At 37.2% G+C, this 23,127-nt stretch overlaps 1 protein-coding gene across 8 annotated transcripts in view; it reads right to left on the reverse strand.

Moving 5' to 3' along the window:
- The window catches only part of KIAA0825 (KIAA0825 ortholog), a 437,461-nt gene that overhangs the window by 263,732 nt on the left and 150,602 nt on the right, over positions 1–23,127 (reverse strand). For all 8 annotated transcript variants that reach the window (XM_037801406.1, XM_037801405.1, XM_037801404.1 and 5 more), the window contains one exon: positions 12,341–12,480. In XM_037801406.1, the coding sequence (XP_037657334.1) occupies positions 12,341–12,480 (140 nt within the window). The remainder of the gene's footprint in view (positions 1–12,340; positions 12,481–23,127) is intronic.

Consider the following 23,127-nt stretch of genomic DNA (forward strand, 5'->3'; position numbering starts at 1 on the left):
GAATATATGAATTAAGATTTATACCAGCTCCATGTAATATAGCTTCTATTCACAACATACTTGACATATGCCACACATCCCACAAGCTGTTTTACATTCCGCTTCATTTTTTAATGTAATTTTTAATCATATTTTTTATTGTAGAATATAATATATATATACATAAAAGTGATAACTTTCCAAGTACAATTTAGCAAGTAGAGAGCAAATTTCAATGAATATTATAGGTTACAATTCCACAGTTTCAGTTATTTCCTTATTATGAAAGATAACATATATACAAAAAGATAATATCTTTCAAAGTATGATTTAACAAGTAGATATATAGGATTTGCATTACTCTATGGAATGGGTGTTGATCATCCCAGTTTTACAGATGAACAAAGTAAAATTAAGAGAAATTAAATAGTCCCAAGGTCACAGAGGTAGTGAGAATTTGCCTGTGTTGTTTGCAACAAACTATAATCCCAAATTTCTCAAAGTCTACTTTGACATTTTATTGACAATAATTTCTGAATGCAAAGCACTCTACACATACCAGGCATTTGGCATGTGTTAATATATTGCCTTATGGAAAAAATACCTTAAAATCTTGTAGCATTCTACACTTTCACATACATTATCTCATTCTATCTCCAGTACTGTTTTATTATTTGATTTTCTATGAACACGTACCTTGTCTTCAGCTATCTTCCAACAGCATCTGGAACAGTGCCACATGTTGAGTGGGTATCCTTTTTTACTTTGGAGTACCATACACATAACATAAAATTTGCCGTTTTAACCATTTTTAAGTGTACCATTCAGTGGTATTAAATACATTCACAAAAATGTGCTACCATCACCACCATCCGTCACAACTTTTCCATCATCTCTAACAGAAACTCTGTGTACCCATTAAAAAATAACTCATTCCCCACTCCCCCAGCCTCTGATAACCTCTAATCTACTCTCTGTCACTGTGAATTTGTTTATTCAAGATATTTCATATAAATGGAGTCATACAATATTTGTCCTTTTGTGTCTAGTTGTTTCACATAAGCATAAAGTTTTCTAGGTTCATATATTTAACTAGTGTTTTAATATGAAAGAAGGAAGGAAGAAAGGAAGGAAATAGATCTCTGGAGTACTTTCTGTTTTTTTTTTTTTGTCCATTTAGAAACTGGGTTTGTTTGGGTTTTCTTGGAATGATACTTTACTTCCTAGACATCACATTCAAAGATTTTTTTTCAAGCTTCATCCTCCTCATATTCACTGTATTCCTTCTTTTTTGCCCATTCCTTCGAAAACCTCTTATCTCTTAACTTTCTTATGGACACACTCTTTTGGCTTCAATGTAACCTGGCATTTACTTACAAGCTTTCGATTACTAATACAATGACAATAAATTTTTTTCCTCAAACCATTCTTATTTTGGGAAATTTTGAAAATTTGAAAAGAAGTCTCATGAAATGAACCTTAAAACTATGAAAACAGAAAAATACATTCTTTTCATGGATCTTTTTTCATTTTTTCTTAGGAATTATTTTCTTGTTTTCTGTTCTAAAATGTTTATATATAAATTAAAGGTTAGCACTGACAACTTATTTTGCGATGTTTTCCTCAGTACCCAAATGATTACTAAATATCAGATTTCTACGTCTTTTGAATACCCACAGTTCCTAAAACAGGGATATGATAATGGTGAAATGGGAGCAAATATTTCTTGAATATCCACAATGGTCCAAATACTTTGCTAAGTGTTTTTCATGCATAATCTCATTTATCTTGATCCTCACAGAAACTCTGCGAGGTGTATCTTATTTCCATTTTTTTTTAACAAATGAAGAAACCAAATCTTAAAAAGGCTGACATTTAATGAATAAAGGAGAAAAGTACTTTGTGAATCATCAGGAAAATAGCTACATTCAAAGGAGTAGAGATTTATAGTTTGGGCAATTAGTTTCAATTCCTTGAAAACCGATAATCTGTACATGGCATACACAGGTAATTTTCTACTTTTAAAAATTATTTTCTATTATCTATATAGTTACAGGTGTAGATAGTACAAAGCTCTTTGGAACAGTTTTGGCTAATATAAATCTATATCTACTAGGGTTCTTCCATAGGAGCAGTAGGTTTTTATAATGCAAGATTTCCAGTGTGTTTCAGGAGATATTAATGGGTAACACATATGTCTGCAAATGCTGGCTTCAACAACATTAAACACTTGTTTTCTGAAAAATTTCTTGGAGCCTTTCATTATTTAAGACTCTTCAAGAAAGGAGTTTAATATATAGTGTTTTCTAAACATTTTTGACCATGGAACTCTCTCCTAGCATTGCATCTAGCAGGACAAATAGTCTATAAAACCAAATTTAGGAATCATGGCTCTAATGTTTGCAAATAGACTCTTAAATTAACTTCAAGCCCTGTAGGTTTGCAAATGAAAGCAAACAGTTCCAATGGAAAAGGAAGCAAGAAGCACGAAGGCTATTCTGCATTAGGAGATTTTCAATTGGAAGAGAAATGCCTGCTAACCAAAGTTGGGTTTAATTTTAATTCTACTGAATCATTTGTGGAGCAAAGAGGGATTTGCCATAACAGTAGGAACCAGCAAGAATAACAAAGCAATACAATAACTGTTCTCTAAAACTCTGACTCCTAAAGTCAAAGATTCATACCAAGTTATACCTGGTTAAGAAAAATAATGAGAACATATGGCTGGCAGAGAACTTGCAGGGAGGTCAATAAATATATTCGGTGGATAAATATGTATTTTTCAAGAAATATCTGTTGAGAGTGAATGAATGAAAAGTCCTCTAGCATCTGAGACAATGGTGATTAAGCTTCTTTTTGAACACTTACAGTGGCAGGACACTCACTTCCTCACAAAACAGCCCACCCTTCTGCAGGATAACTCAAGTTATCAAACTGTTGGGCATTTAAAATATATATAGAACACTATTATCAGAAAAGACTACAGAAATCTAGGCCAGTCTCTTTAGTGGGCAAGGAAAAGAAGCATAGAGTTGTGAATAACTTCCTCAGTTATATTCAGGTTTACTGACATAAAACTGACTGACAGCCCAAATCCATCTCCTTCTAACTTACTCCTAGGGCTCTTCCTTGCAGGATTGCATGTTGATTTTTTTTTTTTTAACATGAAGAGTTAAAATATTTGAAGATAACTCTACTGCCTCCTCTAGTCTTTTCTTCTCCAAGTTAGACATATCCAGATTATTTAAGCAAAGTACTGTATGTAATGGTTTCTATTTAATGTCATGGTTGCTTTTCTCTGTGTTGACTCTCAAATGGGCAATATCCCTTTAGAAAGTATGTACCAGGAAAAGACAAGGAGACTGAAGACATGGTCTTATGACCACCAAGCAAAGGTGGCCTAATTGCACCCAATTCTGTAGCTGGCAGCTCTAGCTGGTAAGACAGAAGTTTTAAGCTCCAGCCATGCTCTCCATTAAATACAAAGTCCCTAGATGCCCATATAATGTGGAACTGTGTTAAAGCTATTTCAAAGGGAAATTCCTTCTGTAGACAGATGCCAAACCTATCTGCCAGTGAGAATGTCTGGCACTACCATATGATTCCACGCCATAGATAAAAGTGCCTCACTAGATCTATGTGCAGGTCTTCTCTGCAAGTGACCACACTGCAGAGACGTGATAAAGGCACTGTCAGAGTCTGGGTGCTGCACAATATTCTAGAACAGGGATCAACAAACTATAGCCCATTGAGCAAATCCAGCTTGCTGCCCATTTTTGTATAGCCCCCAAGCTAAGAATGGTTTTACACTTTTAAATGGTTGAAAAATCGGATGTAGATTATATTTTGTACACGTGAAAATTTTATGAAATTCAAATTTCAGCATCCATAAATCAAGTTTCACTGGAACACAGCCATGCTCATTCATTTATGTATCATCTGTGGCTGCTTTCACATTACAATGGCAGAGTTCAGTAGTTGTGACAGAGACCGTGTGGTCTCAAAGACTAAAATATTTACTCTCTGGCCCTCAATAGGAAGAGTTGCTGGCCCCTGTTCTAAAATACTGGAAGAAAGTATACATATGGTCCAAATGTATAATATTACATAAGGGCATCTTCCATCTACTTCCCAATCGCTTATAAGTAAAAGTAGGTGTCAGCTTTTTAGAGTGGCCTTCCCTTAAATTCCCTTACCACACAATGTGTCGATCTCTATCAGTCATCCTGCTTTATAAAAATACTTCACAGTCTTATTAATAGCTGAACTTATTTAATTTTTATACTATTTACGTGTCTAAGGTCTGTCATCCCTCCCTCCCCCTAGCAATCAACCCTCCAGAATATAAGCTTTCCGAAGAAAATTTGGCATGTCATGTTCACCATGTTGAATGAGTAACTTACATATATATAAAATGAAGTAACTGAACATTTTCAGGCACTAATTCAGGAAAATATTATTTCTTATTTCTAAGAACCATCTCTCCAAAGTCTCATGTTCTCATTTTAGAATTCATTTAACAATATACTTTCAGAAAATAATGATTTTTCTGTCTTCTAACAAGCACCACTTAAAACATCAAGTAGACAATTACTCAATTTCTCTGTCTGAGTTTCCTCATTTGTAAAATGGTTCTAGTAATCAAAGAGCTATAAATGAGATAATATGTTAAATCACTTTGAGTTGCTTGGGGAAAAGATGCTACATAAATTAAAGTTAATAGTCTGACTTGTAATGCCCAATCATTTTACATGCTAACTCTAGAAGTACATTAACTACTAATGAAGACACATGCTCCCATAGTCATTTAGATATTTTCTACATGCCACAAAGATAAAGTATATAAAATATTTCAGCCACTATCAAGCCAGATTAGATTTGATTCTGGGTAGGTGAAGCATCATACTAAAATTCATACTGCCAGTCTCCCAAGCTGCATGCATATGATCTCAAGGAGCCTTATAATAGAGAATCTGAGAGCATTTATTTGACCCCTGTCTTAGTTTGCTGGGGCTGTGGTGACAAATACCACAGAACGATCATCCTCAACAACAGGAATTTATTTTCTCACGGTTTTGGATGCTAGATGTCCAAATTAAAGGTATCAGCAAGATCATGCTTTCTTTGAAGACTGTGGTGTTCTGGGGGTGGCTTGCTAGCATAACCCAATCTCTACTTCTGTCACATGGCCATATGTCTCCTTGTCTCCTTCTCCTACCCACTGTGTCCAAATTCCCTCTGCTTATATGGACTCCAGTCATATTGGATTAAAGCCCATCCTTATTCAATTTGGCCTCATCTTAACTAATAACATCTTCAAAGATCCTATTTACAAATGGGTTCACATCCATAAGACAAGGGTTAGGACTGGAACATGTCTGTGGAGGACATGAATCAATCCACAATAGCTCAGTCAGTTCTCATCTTCACATGCATGAAGGCTGCATACTTTCCAGGCATAAGAGCATCAAAGGGGAAACCCCATCATTTAGGAGACATGACCCTTAAGTTAAATCTGTACTTAGAGGGGAGAGTTACTGAGAGGCAGACAGAAAGACCATTGCTTAGAGGGAACAGGAGTAATCAGAGAAGAAAAATGCATCAGGCATATTTTTCCAGGCATTCCAAATTAAAAAAAGGAAAGAATCTAACAAAGGAAGTAACTACTAAGTGCCAAGCAATGTACTAGGTACTTTATGTTCATTTACTCTTTTAAACCTCAAAATAAAACAAGATGAATATTAGTACCTCATTTAGAAACAAAGAAACTAAAGCTTAGAGCAGACACAAAGCTAATGAATGAAACAGAAGAATCATTGCCATGGAAATATAATCAGGCTCCATTCATTCATTCATTCAACAAATACTTTTTAACACTACTCTGAAGTGTCTTGAACCAGGGTAGGTGCTGGGGATACAATGGTGAGCTGTCCCTGCCCTCCTGTAACTTGCAGTGGCTGAGACAGACATTAAATACATAATTAAGTCAATTAAGATTTCACTTAAAATTGTGACAAAGATACAAAAGGAAGTACAGTGGGACTTTAGCCAGCCAAGGGGGATCAGAGATAACTTCCTGGGGAGTAATATTTAAGCTGAAAGATAATTCAAGAGTTGCTAGGCAAATGGAAGGGAAGAAGGGTCTAGGCAGAAAATATATTTTAAAGGCCTTGAAGCAGGATGGAACTTGGCATCTGAGAAAATTGAAAGGTCATTGGTGTTGGAGTAATCTATCCCTTTCCTCAAGATACTCCTGCAGAGACATGGCTGTTATAAATATACAAATATAACATGCAAACCAGATTAGAGTATGTGACCCTCTGTTGGCACTTGCCAAGCTGGAGAAGAGCAGGGCAAGATGAGTTGCACCAACTGGCCATAGCCAGAGCATGCAGGGCAATGCTGGTGTCTCAGAATTAGAGTCCTTACCTTAGTAGCAGTGGGCAGCCAGGACCAGTGGTTTTTAATCAGATCAGTATTTTAATAGGATCATCTTGCTGACATGCTGTGAACTTCCTGATAAAATGGTTTTTAAATAATCTTAAGTAAATTATCTCTCTTTATAAGCCCATAATACTTTATGAGGATAGGCCACATATTCAAATTCTTTTGCATTCTAATATAACCACCACCCTGTTCTACATCATAGCTACTCAAAAAGTGGCCTCTGCTAGAGCTCAGCAGATATGAATGTCAGTTGTAGCACATACAGCAACTGTTAACCAAAAAAAAAAAAAAGCTGAAAAACAGCCCAGACTTCAATTAGTGATATGAATGAAGCAGATCTGGTTAAGACTAGGGCAAACTGGACCAAAGGGTAAAGGTCAAAACTGACAGTGTTTTAAAACTTCAACTTCCATGTGAGACCAAGGGAAGAGATGTTTATTTGGTGCAGGATCTATATTTTCCAAGCAGTATAACTCTACAGTCAGTTTATTCAAACACCACAGTTACATGGAACTTTGAACAGGAAGTGAGATATGGTAGGTTAGTACAGGTTAGAGTGAAATAGTGACACATCCCAAAGTAGTTTGGGCAGAGAATAAAAATATATTTGCAGGGCCCCCCTGAGGAGCTGGGGAAAAATGCGGAAGTGTTGGACTTCCTCACCTGGACCAATGCTTATGTTGTCACAAACAAGAGAGGGCTGGTGGTTTGACGTGCCAAGCTCTCTATCATGGGACTTGCCCTTATGAAGCTCGTTACTGCAAAGGAGAGGCTAAACTTGCATATAATTGTGCCTAACAGTCTCCCCATGAGTACCTCTTTGTTGCTCACATGTGGCCCTCTCTAACTGAGCCCACTCGGCAGGTGAACTCACTGCCCTCCCCCTATGTGGGACCTGACTCCCAGGGGTGTGAATCTCCCTGGCAACGCAGGATATGACTCCTGGATGAATCTGGACCCAGCATCGTGGGATTGAGAATACCTTCTTGACCAAAAGGGGAATGCAAAATGAAACAAAATAAAATTTCAGTGGCTGAGAGATTTCAAATGGAGTCTAGAGGTCACTGGTGGACATTCTTATGCACTATATAGATAACACCTCTTAGGTTTTAATGTATTGGAATAGCTAGAAACTATCAAACCCCAACACAGTAATCTGGACTCCTGGAGATGATTGTATAACAATGAAGATTATAAGGGAAGATTATAACAATGAAGATTATAATGTGATTGTGAAAACCCTGTGAATCACACTTTCTTTATCTAGTGTATGGATGGATGAGTAGAAAAATGGGGACAAAACCTAAATGAAAAATAGGGCAGGATTGGGGGGATGATTTGGGTGTTCTTTTTTACTTTAATTTTTTATTCTTATTGTGATTCTTTCTGGTGCAAGGAAAATGTTCAAAAATAGATTGGGGTGATGAATGGATAACTATATGACGGTACTGGAAACAGCTGACTGTACACCATGGATGATTGTATGGTATGTGAATATATTTCAATAAAACCGAATTTAATTAAAAAAAAAAGTGGCCTCTGGATCAGCAGCATTAGAAACACGATCACCCAGGAGCTTATTAGAAATGCAAAATCTCAGGCCCCATCCCAGACCTACTGAATCGGAATCTGTAATTTTTACAAGAACCCCAGGTGATTTGTCAGCCTTGCTCTACTCAATGACCATAAGCACCACCACCATGCCACTTGCATGGGGACTCAAAATATTCTAGATGATAACTGTTTCTGGAATTGTAATAATTCTGTGGAGTCCACTGACATGTCTAGGTTAGTCATATCATCATTCTTAGATGTGATACTTGGTTGGAAAGAACTAAGGCAAAAATATACAAATACGTTTTTATTGTTCCTGGTAAGAACAGGGCACAAAACCGGAGAAGAAACATAAGATTTAATGAATCAGAGTCCTGTAGTGCAGATGTTGTCACTAGCATGAGCAGCCTGTGACTTCGATGCTAGGTGCTAAGGATAGCAAGAGGGAGGGGATTTACCTTAGGCCAGCTCCTTCAAGATAGTCACAAAATGATACTTGGGTCGTATTAAAAGGATGAAACCAATCACACATACACACACATCCATAAACCACACACTCAACAAAATATCAAGTTTCTGCTATAATATGCCTGGCATTACCCCAAAATTCAGGAAAATATCAACTATGAGATAAGATAATTTGAATTGATTCATTCATATCAAGTCAACTGTAGCTTTCACTGCTTACAGCCCTTGAGCTAGAATATCTCTAAATCCGTGTTTTTGGTTTTTTTTTTTTGATTGGCTTTAGGCACTTTGTCACAAGGTTGAAAAGTAGTACAAAATAATACACTATAGAGGTTTCTGGTAGCTTCCACAAATATAACCCTGCAATTTGGTTAACATTCTGTGGTTCTGCCTGGACACTTTGTAGTGTGTGGGTGTAAGCACAGCTTCTGGAAGCCAGCTGAGTGGGATCAAATCCTGCTTTGCCCCTTAAAGGCACATGATCTTGCACAAGTTACTTAATTTCTCTGTATCTCAGTTTCCTCATTTGTAAAATGGAGATGATGACCATACCTATCACACAAAGATCTTATGAGGATTCACTGGGTGAAAAGATTTAAAGCACTTAGAAATCATGTCTGGAACATGTTAAACATTACGTATTTGGTAGTTCATTGTTGTTGTTACATTACAGCTGAATATTACCAGAAGCCAAGAAATTTCACTGGGAATCATTCTTGGAGCAAAGGGCAAAGGAAAGAATGTTAGTCACACTTCATTCAAATGTCACTAGAAGGAAAAGGCCACCCACTAACAGTTAGTAAATTGCCAAATATCCATTCCTTTGATGCCACAGGTAAGAAACCAGTAAGGCCATGTGGCCTGAGCTAGGCAATTAACCAAAAAACAGTTGCCCTGTATTTTAAAGCCAATAACCCAAAGTAATGTCTCATAATTCATCATTTTATTAATTAGACCAAAAAAGACATTATTTATAAAGAAAAACTCTCCTATAAAAAGCTGATAATTATGTTGCTTGAAATATCCAGTTGAGTATAATTTATTCCAAAATTTTGCTTCCCTAAAAACATGATCAAATTTCTAAATTATTTAATGGTCTGTAGAAATACTGAGACTTTTAATGGAACCAAAAGAAAATCTCTATGAAAAAAATTACAAATTAATTTTATGCACATAATAATTTTCATCTTTGAGTAGTTAATAAAATTACATGAGTATATTGTTTTTAACTTAAAGTGACAACAATGCTACTGAAGGCTAATAGATTGGTCAATCAATTGATTAATACACTCTGTCAGTTCATCCTACAGTAATTGAAGTAGCTAGCAAAATTCAATACAAGACAAACACTTGACAGCCTTTGTAAAAGATGATGGGTATTTGAGCAGGTAAATTATACTTCTTCACTCCACAAGAACTACAACTGAGAGCAATACAATATGGTACCCTTGGTAACTGTTAAGATTCTCAAAAACAACAAAATATTATATGTATCAGAAGGTTGATGTAACATTTTTAAGTAGACGTGGGATTCATTCACAAGAAGACATGGTTAAATATTCATAACTACAATTGTCCTTCCTGTGCTTAGTGACTCTATTGGTATAGTCAAAAGGTTTGATCTCAATTGATTTTCCAAGCTGTTCTATATAACTCTACCAATAGGAGACCACTTTGGGACCAGGCCTGTTAAGTTTTAATGATTATATTGGAAGAACTTTACCAGCATTGTCAGATTCTATCCATGTCATGTAGCCACCTAATCTGGAAACTATAAAGTTTAAAGAACACTGCATATGTTATATCCTAACCGATCACGGATTGGCCCATCACTATTTAGCAAACTTTTTAATTTTAAAAGCACTGTGCTAGCTTGAGGAGGAATATACAAATTTACAACACCGTCCTCACTACCTAGCTGGAAAGACCAAGTTAGTTGCATGTGCATCAGGGTGTCCTGATTCATCCAACCTGAGGGTGGACAGAAAACAGTTCAACCCTACACCACTACTCCACTGCAAGATTTAATTTGCACGAGTATTTTTATAGGAAGTACAGGAGACAGAAAGCTCTGGCTGGGTTCAGAATTCAGGTCTACCCACCATTTATCAGTTGTGTGTGTCTGGGCACGTAATTTTCTGTTAAACTCCAATGTTCTTATTTGTACCATGAGGATAACTATAGCATATACTTCATAAGGTTACAATAAGAATCAAACAAGATGATAAATATAAAGTGTTTAGCACAGTATTTAGTAAGTTTACACTGAAAGTTGATTATATGAGGAAGTACTTCCGTTAGGGCCAGTTTTCCCCTTAGGAGCATGGCGTTACAGCCTGAAGGTAAAGGGATTGCTTTCAGGCAAATTTTGTGAAATTTGAAGCCTCATCAGTTTTGTTTGGGGATGAAGAAATGAAGTCAGATACAGGGTTTGGGAGTGGGGCAATCTCTGCAATTCTGCTCACAACAGTGTGGCTACAGCACTCTGAGGCCTGAATGTTCTGTTGTGACCTGTGACACCATATATTTGCACAGTTTTGAGAGCACGAGGAGAGAAGCAATACTCTCACAAGGCACTCAACAGTGAGACATCTCCCCTTAGCGACTTTTGGGAATCAAACCTCTAGGTGGATGACAGGAAAGAATATGGGCAATTGGTCATGGGTAGATATAAGAAACCAAAGAATTTGGACAGTAGAATGCTATGAACCTCGTCTTTATACCTACAGCCTACTATAGCCTGGTGACATTTGCCTCATTTATACACAAGTATAATAATTTAAGGCAGTGTAAACTAAGTGCTAATAAGTAGCCAAGATAACAGACACTGTGTGGTTTCAGGGTAGGAAGAGGTCAGTGTGAGCTAGAGCATTCAACAACTGGAACATCAACTGGTCCTTGAAAACTGATAGAGCTGCATTGTATACAGAGAGGTCTTTCAAGTAGGGGGGGAACTGATCAGCCACGGTATGGAGGTGCCATGGGCATGGAGGCTTTGAGAATAATGGCCAGATTGGGGGGAGAGAGGGTAGTGCAAGGGAATAGTGGGATAAAAGATTAGAAAAATTGTTTGGGGTCATATTTGAATGGCTGAATGACCTGGATTTGGTTTTGCAAGTGATGGGGAACTAGGCAAAAAAAAAAAAAAAAAAAAAAAAGATTTTGATTCAGGGAATCTACAGTAAAACTAGTGATTGATAAGATTAATCTGCCTTCACATGTGGTATAGCATAGAAAGAGAAACACCTTGGGGTATATGGGAACAGAAGAAGGGGCAGAGCACTAGGATATATTAGATGGGCATGACATTACTTATCATTTTCTAAAATAGCATTTACAGGGGAAAAAAAGTAAGTCTAATTAAGAGAAGTATGTTCTATTACTCTTCAACTTCCTTTCATAATTTTCACATGATTATTTCTCTATGCTCCAAGCGTTATGGCTGTACATCACCATTTGCTTGTTTAAAAGTTGCATAAGCACTCTTTATGATCCACTGAAATTCCTAGTGTTGCTCTAATGCAATCTCTCTCTCGCTCTTGCTTGCTCTCTTTTTTTAGATCTAATTCAGACTTCCACTTGGAAATCTAACTACTTTCCTATGATTTTCTTAGCATTTCAATGTATAATGATACATTTCTATACAATGCGTTGTGATAGAAGAGTATCATATAAAAATACTGTTTTCCTTCATTCAGAATCCCTGAAAAAAACATTTTTTCAAATACGTTGATGAAGTTATTCAATATTTTCCTACTCATAAAACCACTGACTATTGATATATGCATTAGTTTACATCCCTCTGCCAACACTGGAGTACAAAAGAAAATTCCTTTCAACTCAAGCAATGACTGGGTTTCTCAAGGACATTCTTATAAAGACAGATACTTACTTGAGCTCTTCAGCAAGATTCTCAGTAAGAGAGCATCGTGATGCAGTAGGGTTTCCAGAAGCAGGCTCCAATTACAACATGGCTGAGATAAGAGCAGTTTCAACTGACCCTCGGCTGTCAGTCCTCCAGCTGATGAAGTCCTTTAAAAATGCAAGATAAAGATGGAGTAATGAAGTTAATTTATCTATGAAATTAATAGCCTTAAAGTACAAATGTAATGCTAACTCCTTTAAATGTCAATTCCTCCCAGATTACTCTGAAAATGCTTTCATGCTTGCTTACTTTAGGGTTGCTCAGGGAAGGAATTATATTTAATCTCAACCAGCTAAAAGCAAATTAACATTTGGTAGCCTGCCAAATTTAAAACCGATACAAAATAACCATGCCTGTATCTCATGGAACTATGTCTGTTTTTTGTTGCATGGAGCAAAGAAAAATAACTCATGCATTACTATATATGTATTCATTTGTGCATTCAACAAATACATAAATAGTCCCTACTATGTGCTATTACCGCCTTTTATTATTCATGGAAGGAATAATATTTTGGCTACTTTGTAATTTTCCACTTATTATGATTGTTGATAAAACTAAAGGAATTCAAAGCTTCTGTCAAGGGTCAACCATAATCTAGTTATTTAATATGTAAAGTCTTAAATCAACATGCAATTATCAGAACTGCTGCTAGCAGTCACACTGCGGCCTTCTTGGGTAATCATTTCATCAAAGAGAAATAATTCCAAGGCAAATAAGCTTCCACTTGGGAAATTATCATCACTGTTGAACAGGAAACCAAAGTCAGGTCCCCCACATCACCACTTTCATTTACCAGTGAATTAGCAGGAGACAAGTAAGTAAAGTAGGGATTGAAAATTGATAACATTGTTCATTTTTTCCCTCTAAAATCTCAAAGTTTAGATTGGCTAAGGGGCACAACACAGGGAGTCAGTTTACAAAAAAAAAAAAAAAGGCAGGAAATGATCACACTCAATCTGGTTGTGGACAAAAGGACAGTGGGACTGGGGAGGCACTGGGTAGGAGAGGTACAGCTGAACAATGTAGAGGTGTCAGTGAGAGGACCATATGCTTCACAGCAGTAAAAAGCAGAGCCTAAGATATTGTTGAGAGATGACAGTATTATCATCACTAGATGAAATTTACTGTGAGCCATCCCGTTATCAACTTACTCTAGACTTGGGATTTTCAAAGGTTGGGCTCCAAACAGCAGCATCAGCATCACCTGGGAACTTGTTAAAAAATGCAGATTCTTGGGCCTTATCTCAAAATTACTGAATCAGAAATTCTGGGAATGGGTTCCAGAAATACATGTATTAATAAGCCCTCCAGGACAGTCTGATGCATGTTAAAGTTTGAGAACCACTGCTGTAGGCAGTGCTTTCTGGAGCCCAAGTGTCATGGATAGAACTAAGTGCCATCGTCTTTTCTGACTCTGTACTTTTGTGCCCACACAGGCCCACCCTTCGCTACCACCCATGCAAAGGACTTCACTTGCTTTATACCCCTACATATCCTACCAGTGAACTAAGCATATTTAATGGCTCTACAAAAGTTAGCTGATTGATATCCTCATAAATGGGTAGGCAAACTCTTAAGAGAAAAAAAAAAGGGGGTGGGGGGTGTTTTCCAGAAGGCTGTATAAGCAAAAGCAAGATAATGTGGTGATATACAATGAAGAAGTTTTAAAGCACCCACCCCTTGGCTTGCTTTGGGACCACTAATAACCTTAAGATACACAGAATCCTTCAGCCTGTGCTTCAACTTTGGATCAAATCAGGCTTCTCATGTGAAACTATAACAGAATTCAAAACACAGAAACACTTTGGTCAGTCAGTGGAGCAGTGTTGGCTAGGAGAACTCCTGCCTTGGGTGGGGTACTGAATTGGAAAGAGGGGAGTTATCTCACTCTCAGTCCAGGGGAATCAAGTCTGCCAGATCTGGCCATCCATGAGTTCTGAATTACTTCGGGTATTTCAGATCAGTCTGGATCTTGTGGCAGTTCCAAATCTGGTGCCAAAGGAAGAACCCACTGGACAAACCCTTTGGACTGGAAACTGAAGCAGATCCTCACAATGGCCACCCCTATTTCCATCCTAAACCCCAACTGCTTACTCCTGTGCTTCTAGAAGCTCTTTGGGTTCTTTTTGGTGGTAAGTTGTGTATTAATTTTTACTTGGTTTTTAAACATATTCTATCTTTATACTGTGCTGGAGTTGAGTGCTTATTTAAGGATACACTTAAGGACCTGAAAGATCCAGTTTTGCTGGAGTGTAGAAGGTGAGGAGGATCTTTGACAGTGAGTTTGAAGGATACAGAAGCCAGATTATGGAAGTTCTTATTAACCAATTGGGGATTTGAGACTTGTTGAAGAATTTAAGGCAGAGGAGCTTCCTGAACTGGCTGCAGTGGGAGACTGGATTGGAGGGGGCTAGTGTTTTTGCTCAGCACTTCAGACATAATAAAAGAAAATAATTTGAATGTCATTTCATACCTGGTTATAAATAAAACCCCTCATTTACCAGATGGGAAGCTGTTTGTTGAAATGTACCTCAATTCTTGGATCTTTCAACTTATCACAGATTTTGAAATGTACAGTAGAATGACTCACTATGAGGAGAAATAAAACATTACAAACATTCCTCAATCACCAAGCTCCAAGTAATAAATGCATTGAGGAGTCTGTGTTGGACATATGGAGAAGCATATGTTCCCTTATCCTCTGAGCTGGTGGAGCTGTGAAAGTGATATTAGCCTCATGAGAAATGACAGAAAGGAAATTTATACATATATATGTATCAAATATGTACATGTTGAATTCCACCATAATAAAAAGAGAACAAAAATTTATAAATCTGAAAGAACTCATAAATCTGGCATTGGAAGATAGGATAAATTTATGACTGTGTTGTTTTAGGCTTATACTCTAATAAGTGCTATATTTCTGGGGCATGAATTGGCCTAAATAATTTTCAAATCTAGGTAGTAAGGAGTGATACAATAATGGGGTTCAACCATTATTAGTTTATGAAACTGTTAAATTATTTTTATAGCATCATCATGCAAAATCTTAGCTGTCTCTGGGTGTGTTTACTAAGTAAAAATTAATCAAGTAGTTCACTTGTAATTTCTGCAATTTTTGGTATGTTTTTATACAGTAGTGGAAAGTTAAAAATGTTCTTAACCGTTTCAGTGCACACCACCCTGACTTCCAACCACCTGTTGTGAGTGAGGCTTAGAGCAATACAAGGCTCTGCAGTTGGTTCAGACTATGATATTAGCAGCTTTACTGCTCAGGCCACATGGCCACAGGATTCAATGATCCTACCATATATGTATCATGCAGAAGCTGCCAGAGTAATAGAATGCTGGTCTGAAAGGCACAGCTTGGGACTGACAGCCAGAAGTGTTGGGCACTGTCGTTCAATATGTGTATTTACGTTGAACCAACAGCCATTAGACGGTACAGTGTTCCCAACAGATAAACTACATGGGTCTGAGACCCAAGAGGTGGGTGTAGGAGTGGCCCCTCTCACCATTATTCCTGATGATCCACTTGGGGAATTAGTGTTTCTGTTGCCTAACTATAGGTTCTATGAGAGTGGAGGTCCATTTCCATGGGACGGGGCAGGGGGAGTATGCACACTTCTGCAGGGGACACATTAAGAATTCCACTAAACCTAAAGTTATAGCTGCTACCTGGTCATTTTGGTGGCACTCTCCTTATGCCAGCAGTCTAGGGGGGAAAGAAAGGAGCTACTATACTGGAAAGGGTAAGTAATCTTGATTATCAGGATCTAGGGGAACAGGGAAGAGTATGTCTAGAACTCAGGGAATTTGTTAGGGTATTTCTTGGTGCTCCCATGGCTGGTGATAACCATATGAGCATTACCTCAGCAAACACAGTCTAACCAGGTTGAAGGTAACCAGGGATTCATTCCCTTGGGGATAAAGGTCTCACTGACTCCACGTGACAAGCAACATAGATCAGTAGAAGTGCTGGCTGAAGGTGAGGGAAAGCAGCTAGAAGAAGTGATAGAGGAAGGTAATGATGAACATCACTTGCAGACTCAGGAATAACTGCAGCAGGGACTACTCTAGCTTGTCCCAATAACCTCACTGTAATAAGACATAAATTTTTAAAAGAAATCATTACCAGCCATCACCTTGAAGAACCAATGCCAAGACTCAGAGAACTTAATGTGGGGAATGAGTGGATCTCAATGGAGGAACAGCAGATGTTGTCGATGCCCCCACATCCTCTTTCCTTTACCATTCATTTCACACTGGCCTGACTTCTGACTGTCAAAACCTGCATTACTCTGCCTGCCAGTGTGATAGGCTGGAAGTGTTAGGGAATTAACACCCCCAGATCAGCTCTCAATCAATGACTGACAGGAATTGTATAAATACCTGTGGCATCTTTGCTCCCTGGGTGGGATAAATCTGAGTTATTATTTTACTTCAGTTCCCAAAATTTTTCCAGAGGCTTTAGGTTCTAGTCATCCCTATGGTAGTTGACTTGATAACAAACACAGCCTTTGTTTGCTGTTTTCCTTTCTTTGTCTCACTTCCACACCCCTACCAGTGTTTCCTTCACTTACAAAATAGTGTACTTTCATTTGAATCTTTTTTCAGGGTCTGCTTCTTGAGTAATTCCAAAATAAGACATGCACGAAGACATTTAACATAAATCTCAATCCTTGGTTCAGGAAAGTTGAGAAACTAGCTCAAGTTCATTTGGCTAATAAGGGTGGCATCTAGACTTTGAACATAACCTGTACTCTTCCTACTACTCCATGTTCCTTCTCATTTAACTTGATTGATATATGGGAGTAAGTTATATTTTCCAGCATTGAGGATGTTTGGTTCTATTCAACTTCCTGATTGAGGATCCAATGTTTTTGACCCAAAATCAACTTTGTGGTATCAGGTCTGATTCTCAATTTGGAGTCAGGTTACTCCGGGTATCTGGGGACTGATTTCAACCAGATGATTCCTGGCATGGATTACTGGGCCAAATTTATACCAGAGACCATAAGTTACATTATTCAGAGAACAAAGGCAAAGATATAACTAAAGAGAAACTACGGTAAAATCCCTAAAGTGGGAAAAAGAAATCAGGGCAAAATTCTCCATATTACTACACTACACTTGGCTTTCCAAAACTGATTCTGCAAAATATTTCTAGGGACAGAAGTAATTGACAAATATTTAACTCAATGTTGTTGTCTTTCTTTAGGAAGACAACTTTAATTCCTGAGAAAAAAAAATTAAGGGAAAAAACCCAAAATATTTTCTCCATCACTCAACAAAAAGTATGTGAATATTATGCAGTTATATCATTGAAAATGCTTGCATATATTTTTGTCTCTATAATGGGTATAGCCAAACCTTTATGCTCTTTATAACTAAAGATGATTCAATAAACAGAAGTTAGACAAGAATCATAGGCACATTTCTTTATAGGGTTTGTCTTGATTTTTAATAACCTTGTTCACTGAGGAAAACTGACACTCTTAAGGAATCTCATTTTTTCAGGGTTAGTTGTAACTATACTACCTGGTGTACAACTTAGACAACAGGCATTCAACCTATGAGGACCTGCACTTACTTACGGGTTTTAACAAATTAACCTTTTCACTTGGGATGACCCTATTTCCCCCAAAACACCTATAAGTGTAAGTACCAAAAACTCATGGCCCTAGCTCCACCCTTAAATGTTACACAAGTTAGCATGTCCCATTTCTAAAAGATATATAAAACCTAATTTTAATTTTTAAAATAATATTACATTCCAGCCACTGATTCTGGGTTCTCTCACCACTGAATAACTCAGCCCTACCTCTCGAGGAGCAGAAGTTATCACTCTGGAGCCTTTGACTATTATGGGTTCTTGTCTGATAGAGAATACCTTATTAAAGGAAATTCAAGAAAGGTCTTCCATAGCACCATACTTCTGATAAGGGCAAGGGTCCAATGAGTAAACAGTTTAGTATTCTTTCCACTTCATCACACTTGTTTAGGCCATGTTTAGCATGTTTAGATAATTGACAAACTCTGCCATTTTCTGAAACACCTAGCTCTTTACTGACATGGCAGTTATGAATGATGGTTTAATAAGCAATTATGGGCTAAGTGCTGTGTAGGCAGGTTGGCTCATTTAATCCTCTTGGCTCTGCCATGAAAGTATCAGAAGTTAAGGGAAGAAGGTGGTTCAAGATGAAGGAAGTAGATTATGGTATTGCATATAAGTCGAGGCTGTATTGTTTTTATGCCTTAGCTTCCACACCAAAATATATACTGTTCCACACATGGAGAAACTAAAGCTCAAATAGGTTAACTAACTTCCCAAGGTAACAGACCTAAACAAGTATACTAACCATGTCTGTCTAATGTGAAAACATATAGTTGTTTTCTACTATCCCAATGCTGGCTCCATTTCTATATTACCTATTTATATAATATAGTTAAACTATAAAAGAAAAAGAAAGATACAAACCTTAGGATATCTATGAATATCAAGTTCCTAGTTCAGCTTACACTTTCACTTCTTTTAATAACTACCTCACAGATACATGACTTTCCCTCTGAAAATCTTTTACAAGATCCAGCTGCTTGTCAATCCTTACTCTGGAGCAGCCACTTAAGAGCTTTGGAGTGAAAGCTCTTATGACTTCTCCCCTGGCTGTTGGCTCCATGACAAAGCTTGGCTCCTCATCAGAGTAAAAGCTCTTTAAGATATTTTCCTTAGTCTTTTGGAGAAGCTTGTCAGCAGCAGCTGGGAGGCCAAAACTCTCTGTCCTTCTCCCTGGATGTTCTCCCTTAAGCCACCCCCTCAGTAAGACTGTGCTTCCCATACCTGAGCTTGACCACTCAGATAACACTTAGTACTGCAACCCCAGAGCAGCATGTTTGTACCATTTAACATGGCACTTATTTGATACAATACTTCTTTAAACTCATTCATTCATTCACCTGTTCACTCAACTAATATTTATTGGCTATTTCATATGCTAAACCATGGAGACATACTGTAAGCAAATAAAGAAGAAACAGTACCTACCCTCAAGGAATTTAGTAGGAAACATATATAGTTCAAATGATCACAGAAATAAAGATCAAATCACACCTTTGAAAGCCTGATAGAAGAAAAGCAAAAGATGCTATCAGAACGTCTAGTAAGATTACATGACCTAGTATTTGGGGTTGATGAAAGGCTTCTCTGTAGAACAGACATTTGACTGAGATATAAAGACAAGTTGGCCTTAACTAGGTGAAAGAGGGGGAACACATTTTGGGGAAAGGGGAAAGTATGTGCAAAAGTCTTGTGGCAGGAAGGAGCATGGCTTGGGCAAGGAAATATAAAAAGGCTAATGTGTGGAGGGCAGAGCTCACAAGGTAGTGTGGCATCAGAAGAGGTTTGAGAGGTGGGTAAGGTCTTATAGGCCATGCTAAATTGTGTGGGGTGTATGTGTGTTTTTAAGGACAAAGGGGAATTCGTAGAAGGTTTTTAAGCCATAAATGTGATATGATGAGATTTGGGTTTTGAAAATAGATTTTTATTTGAGCAAACTCTCGCTGCAGCTTGGAGAATATTGTAAATGGGGGTCAATGCATATGTGGATAGAAAGCTAAGACCCTGCAGTAGTCAGGAGAGAGATGGTTGTGGTTTGGACTAAGGTGAAGGTGGTGCTGATGGATCATAGATAATAGGAGTGAAAATCAGTGGAATGTAGTAATGGATTCAATATGATAGGAGAAGAAGAGGATGGTGTCCAGATTGCCTCTGATTTATAACTAGATAGAGGTACCATTTGCCAAGTTAGGGAATGATAGAAGAGGATCAGATTTGGAGGGAAATATAGTCAGTTCAATTTTTGGTCATGTTGAATTTGAGATTCTTTGTGATCTCCAGGTATAAATTTCAAGAAGTCATTCATGTATGGTTGGCACCCACGGATTTATGGATCTGGAGTCCTAAGAGCATTTAAAATTAGAGATACAGATTTGGGGGTAGATAGGGTATATATGAAGCCACAGACATGAATGACATCAGCTGGAAGAGATTTAGAGATAGAACCCTACAGATATTCAATATTTAACAGCCAAGTCAAAGAAGATGAACCTGTAGAGAAGCAACAACAGGAAAGGAAGTAGGAAATCAGGAGAATATCTCAGAAGTTGAGGGAAGAAAGTGTTTTGAGATGAAGGAAGAAGACAATGGTATTGCATGCTGTTGTCAAATAGTTCAGTAAGCTTGTATTCATCACCACACATAACTATTTGGGAAACGGACTTTGTCTCACACTTCACTGCCTGCCCCTTCCTTTCTTCATCACTAACACCTAGAGTTTTCAAAATGCATTCATTGGCAGAATGAATGAATACATCTTGGTGAACTGACTAAAAGGAAAGATCCACAATGTCTATAAATAATTAAGCCAAAGGTAGCATAACATATTTGGGGAGAATAAAAAGTATATAAATCCATAACAGGACTATATTGGGTAAAAGCATAATAGAAACAAAAATATAATAGAAAGAAATATCTACAGCTTAGAATGGATGGGCTATGAATCAAAACATCATGTTGTCATCATGAGAAAAAAAAGAGCACTGTAAAATGAATGGACTGTTTACTCACACTGATTACGCTACTTGGATTCACTATGCGGTCATTATTTACCCAGCTAAAAAGAATTGAAAAATGTTTGGAACGATTTAAAAAACCACAAGATGAGTTTGAAAAGTAATAAAAAGCATACAGTGCAACATACTAAAATTCACCAATATAATATTCTTTCTTTAACATTTATATCAAAGTACAGTATGCTGTCATAGTATTAATTTTGAGATTGATATATTCTCCACATGCCCTAGTTTAATCTAGTATGAAACGGATTACCTTCTGTAAATCAATTCACATTGTTAACCTATAACCATCCCTAGGGATAATAAAAGCAGTACATTTTACTTACTGCTTTGAAAATACATTGACTTTCCCTAAGGCCAACTCTTAAACTCTATTCCAGGGGTTCTAAGAGAACACAAAAAAATTCTGTTTTTCCCATTTATATCACAGGCTTCTCTAGTAAGCCTTTAGAGAAATGTATGGGTCTTACAGCTATTAATGCATTTTTAACCCTTATTTTAATTCTTCCTTTCATGTCCTTTTCCTTGCTCTTTTTCTTCCTTGCATTTACTTTTAATTCATTATCTTAATATATTTCATAATGCTAAAAGCCAACAAATACTTTCTGAAACAATATACAGGTATAAATGCACAAGCAAATAGACGAATAAATTAATAAGAGCCTATATAATTTTAAATATTCCAGTTACCTCTCCTCTCAGTCTCCCCCTTTTCGGAAAGGTAAGTCTAATATTTTTAGTCTTCATCATCTAATCTATGTACCCTGATCAGTTCATTTTAGTTGCTAGGAAAAGCAACGGAGTTTTGGAGGAGAATCTGGAGTGAAAGACATAACAAAACAGCTGATATATGTGAGGAAAATGAATGGAAAGGTGGAGATTTTTAAGATCATATGATGGTGGTCTGGGAATCCCCACTGCAGTGTTTGAGAAATGTTAATAAATAAATTGAGTTATTTTGAAATTACTTTTATTGCTGTATCCTGGGTTCCTCAGACTGAACTACCAGTCTGACCATAAATCATGTGGACCGTGCTTTCTAAGCAGATTATAGGGACCTGTCAGAGAATAACTGGCAGAAAGTATGGCACTCAATGTGGTAGGGCCCATAGTGGACCTCAGGAGAATTCAGCAAAGGAGAGAACCAAAGTCATTCCTAGAGAGGGAATGATATAAAGGCCTGAGGCTGAGAATAAGCAATAAATGAAATTTAAAAGCATTGGATAACTATCTTGTAGTGAGGAGACTGACTTGACTGGAGCAGAGAAAATTCTTGTGGGCTCCAGGAAAGAAGCTGGGATAGACAGTGTGGAGAAAACAGAGCAATTAGACTTGCTGCTATAGGTTCCTGAGCAGGAGAGTGACATAATGAAAACAGTATTCAAAACATGTTAAATAATAGTAAAATGGGCTAAGGTTCCTATAATGGGTTGGAGAGAAAGGGTGGCTTTAATAGAGCTCCGGAGGAAGAATCAACAAGACATAAAAACAAGCTAGGCTTAGGCAAAGAAGCAGCTCGATGTAGATATCATGATCAAGATTCTATTCTGGAAACATTTAAGAATAATGACACCCAGTGGAAAAGACCACGTGGAGGACAAGAGAGAGGAAGAATCAGTTGAAGACATCATATTGGGTTTCAGTAGCACAGTGGGTCATCAAGAAATCTGGGTAGCTGTACATTTAATGTTTGGTAAAGTGAGTGATCAGAGCTAGAAGTGCAGAGCTAGAAATCATCTGTATAGAGGTTATAGGTTAAGCTGTGTGAACAAAAGAGCAAGCAAAGAACATGGGTTCTCTTTTTGCTTTTTAAAAATTTGTTTTTTATTTTAAAATTAAATTGTACTAATACATGAAATTTGGAAAATACAGAAAACTACACAGAAGAAAATTAAAACTACTTGCAATTCTACCACCCAGAGGTAACCACTGTAAGCCCTATGGTATATATCCTTTCAATTTTCCTTTTTCTATGCATACTTCTTTTGTTCCTTTTTTAAAAAATTTCAATTATAGAAGTTGTAGTTTTAAAGTCATGCAAAAATACAGCATTCCCATATACTCCCCTATTGTTGACATTTTACATTAGTGTGGAACCTTTGTTACAAGTGATTTAA

This window comes from Choloepus didactylus, chromosome 13, assembly GCF_015220235.1.
Source record: "Choloepus didactylus isolate mChoDid1 chromosome 13, mChoDid1.pri, whole genome shotgun sequence".
Taxonomy (NCBI): Eukaryota; Metazoa; Chordata; class Mammalia; order Pilosa; family Megalonychidae; genus Choloepus; species Choloepus didactylus.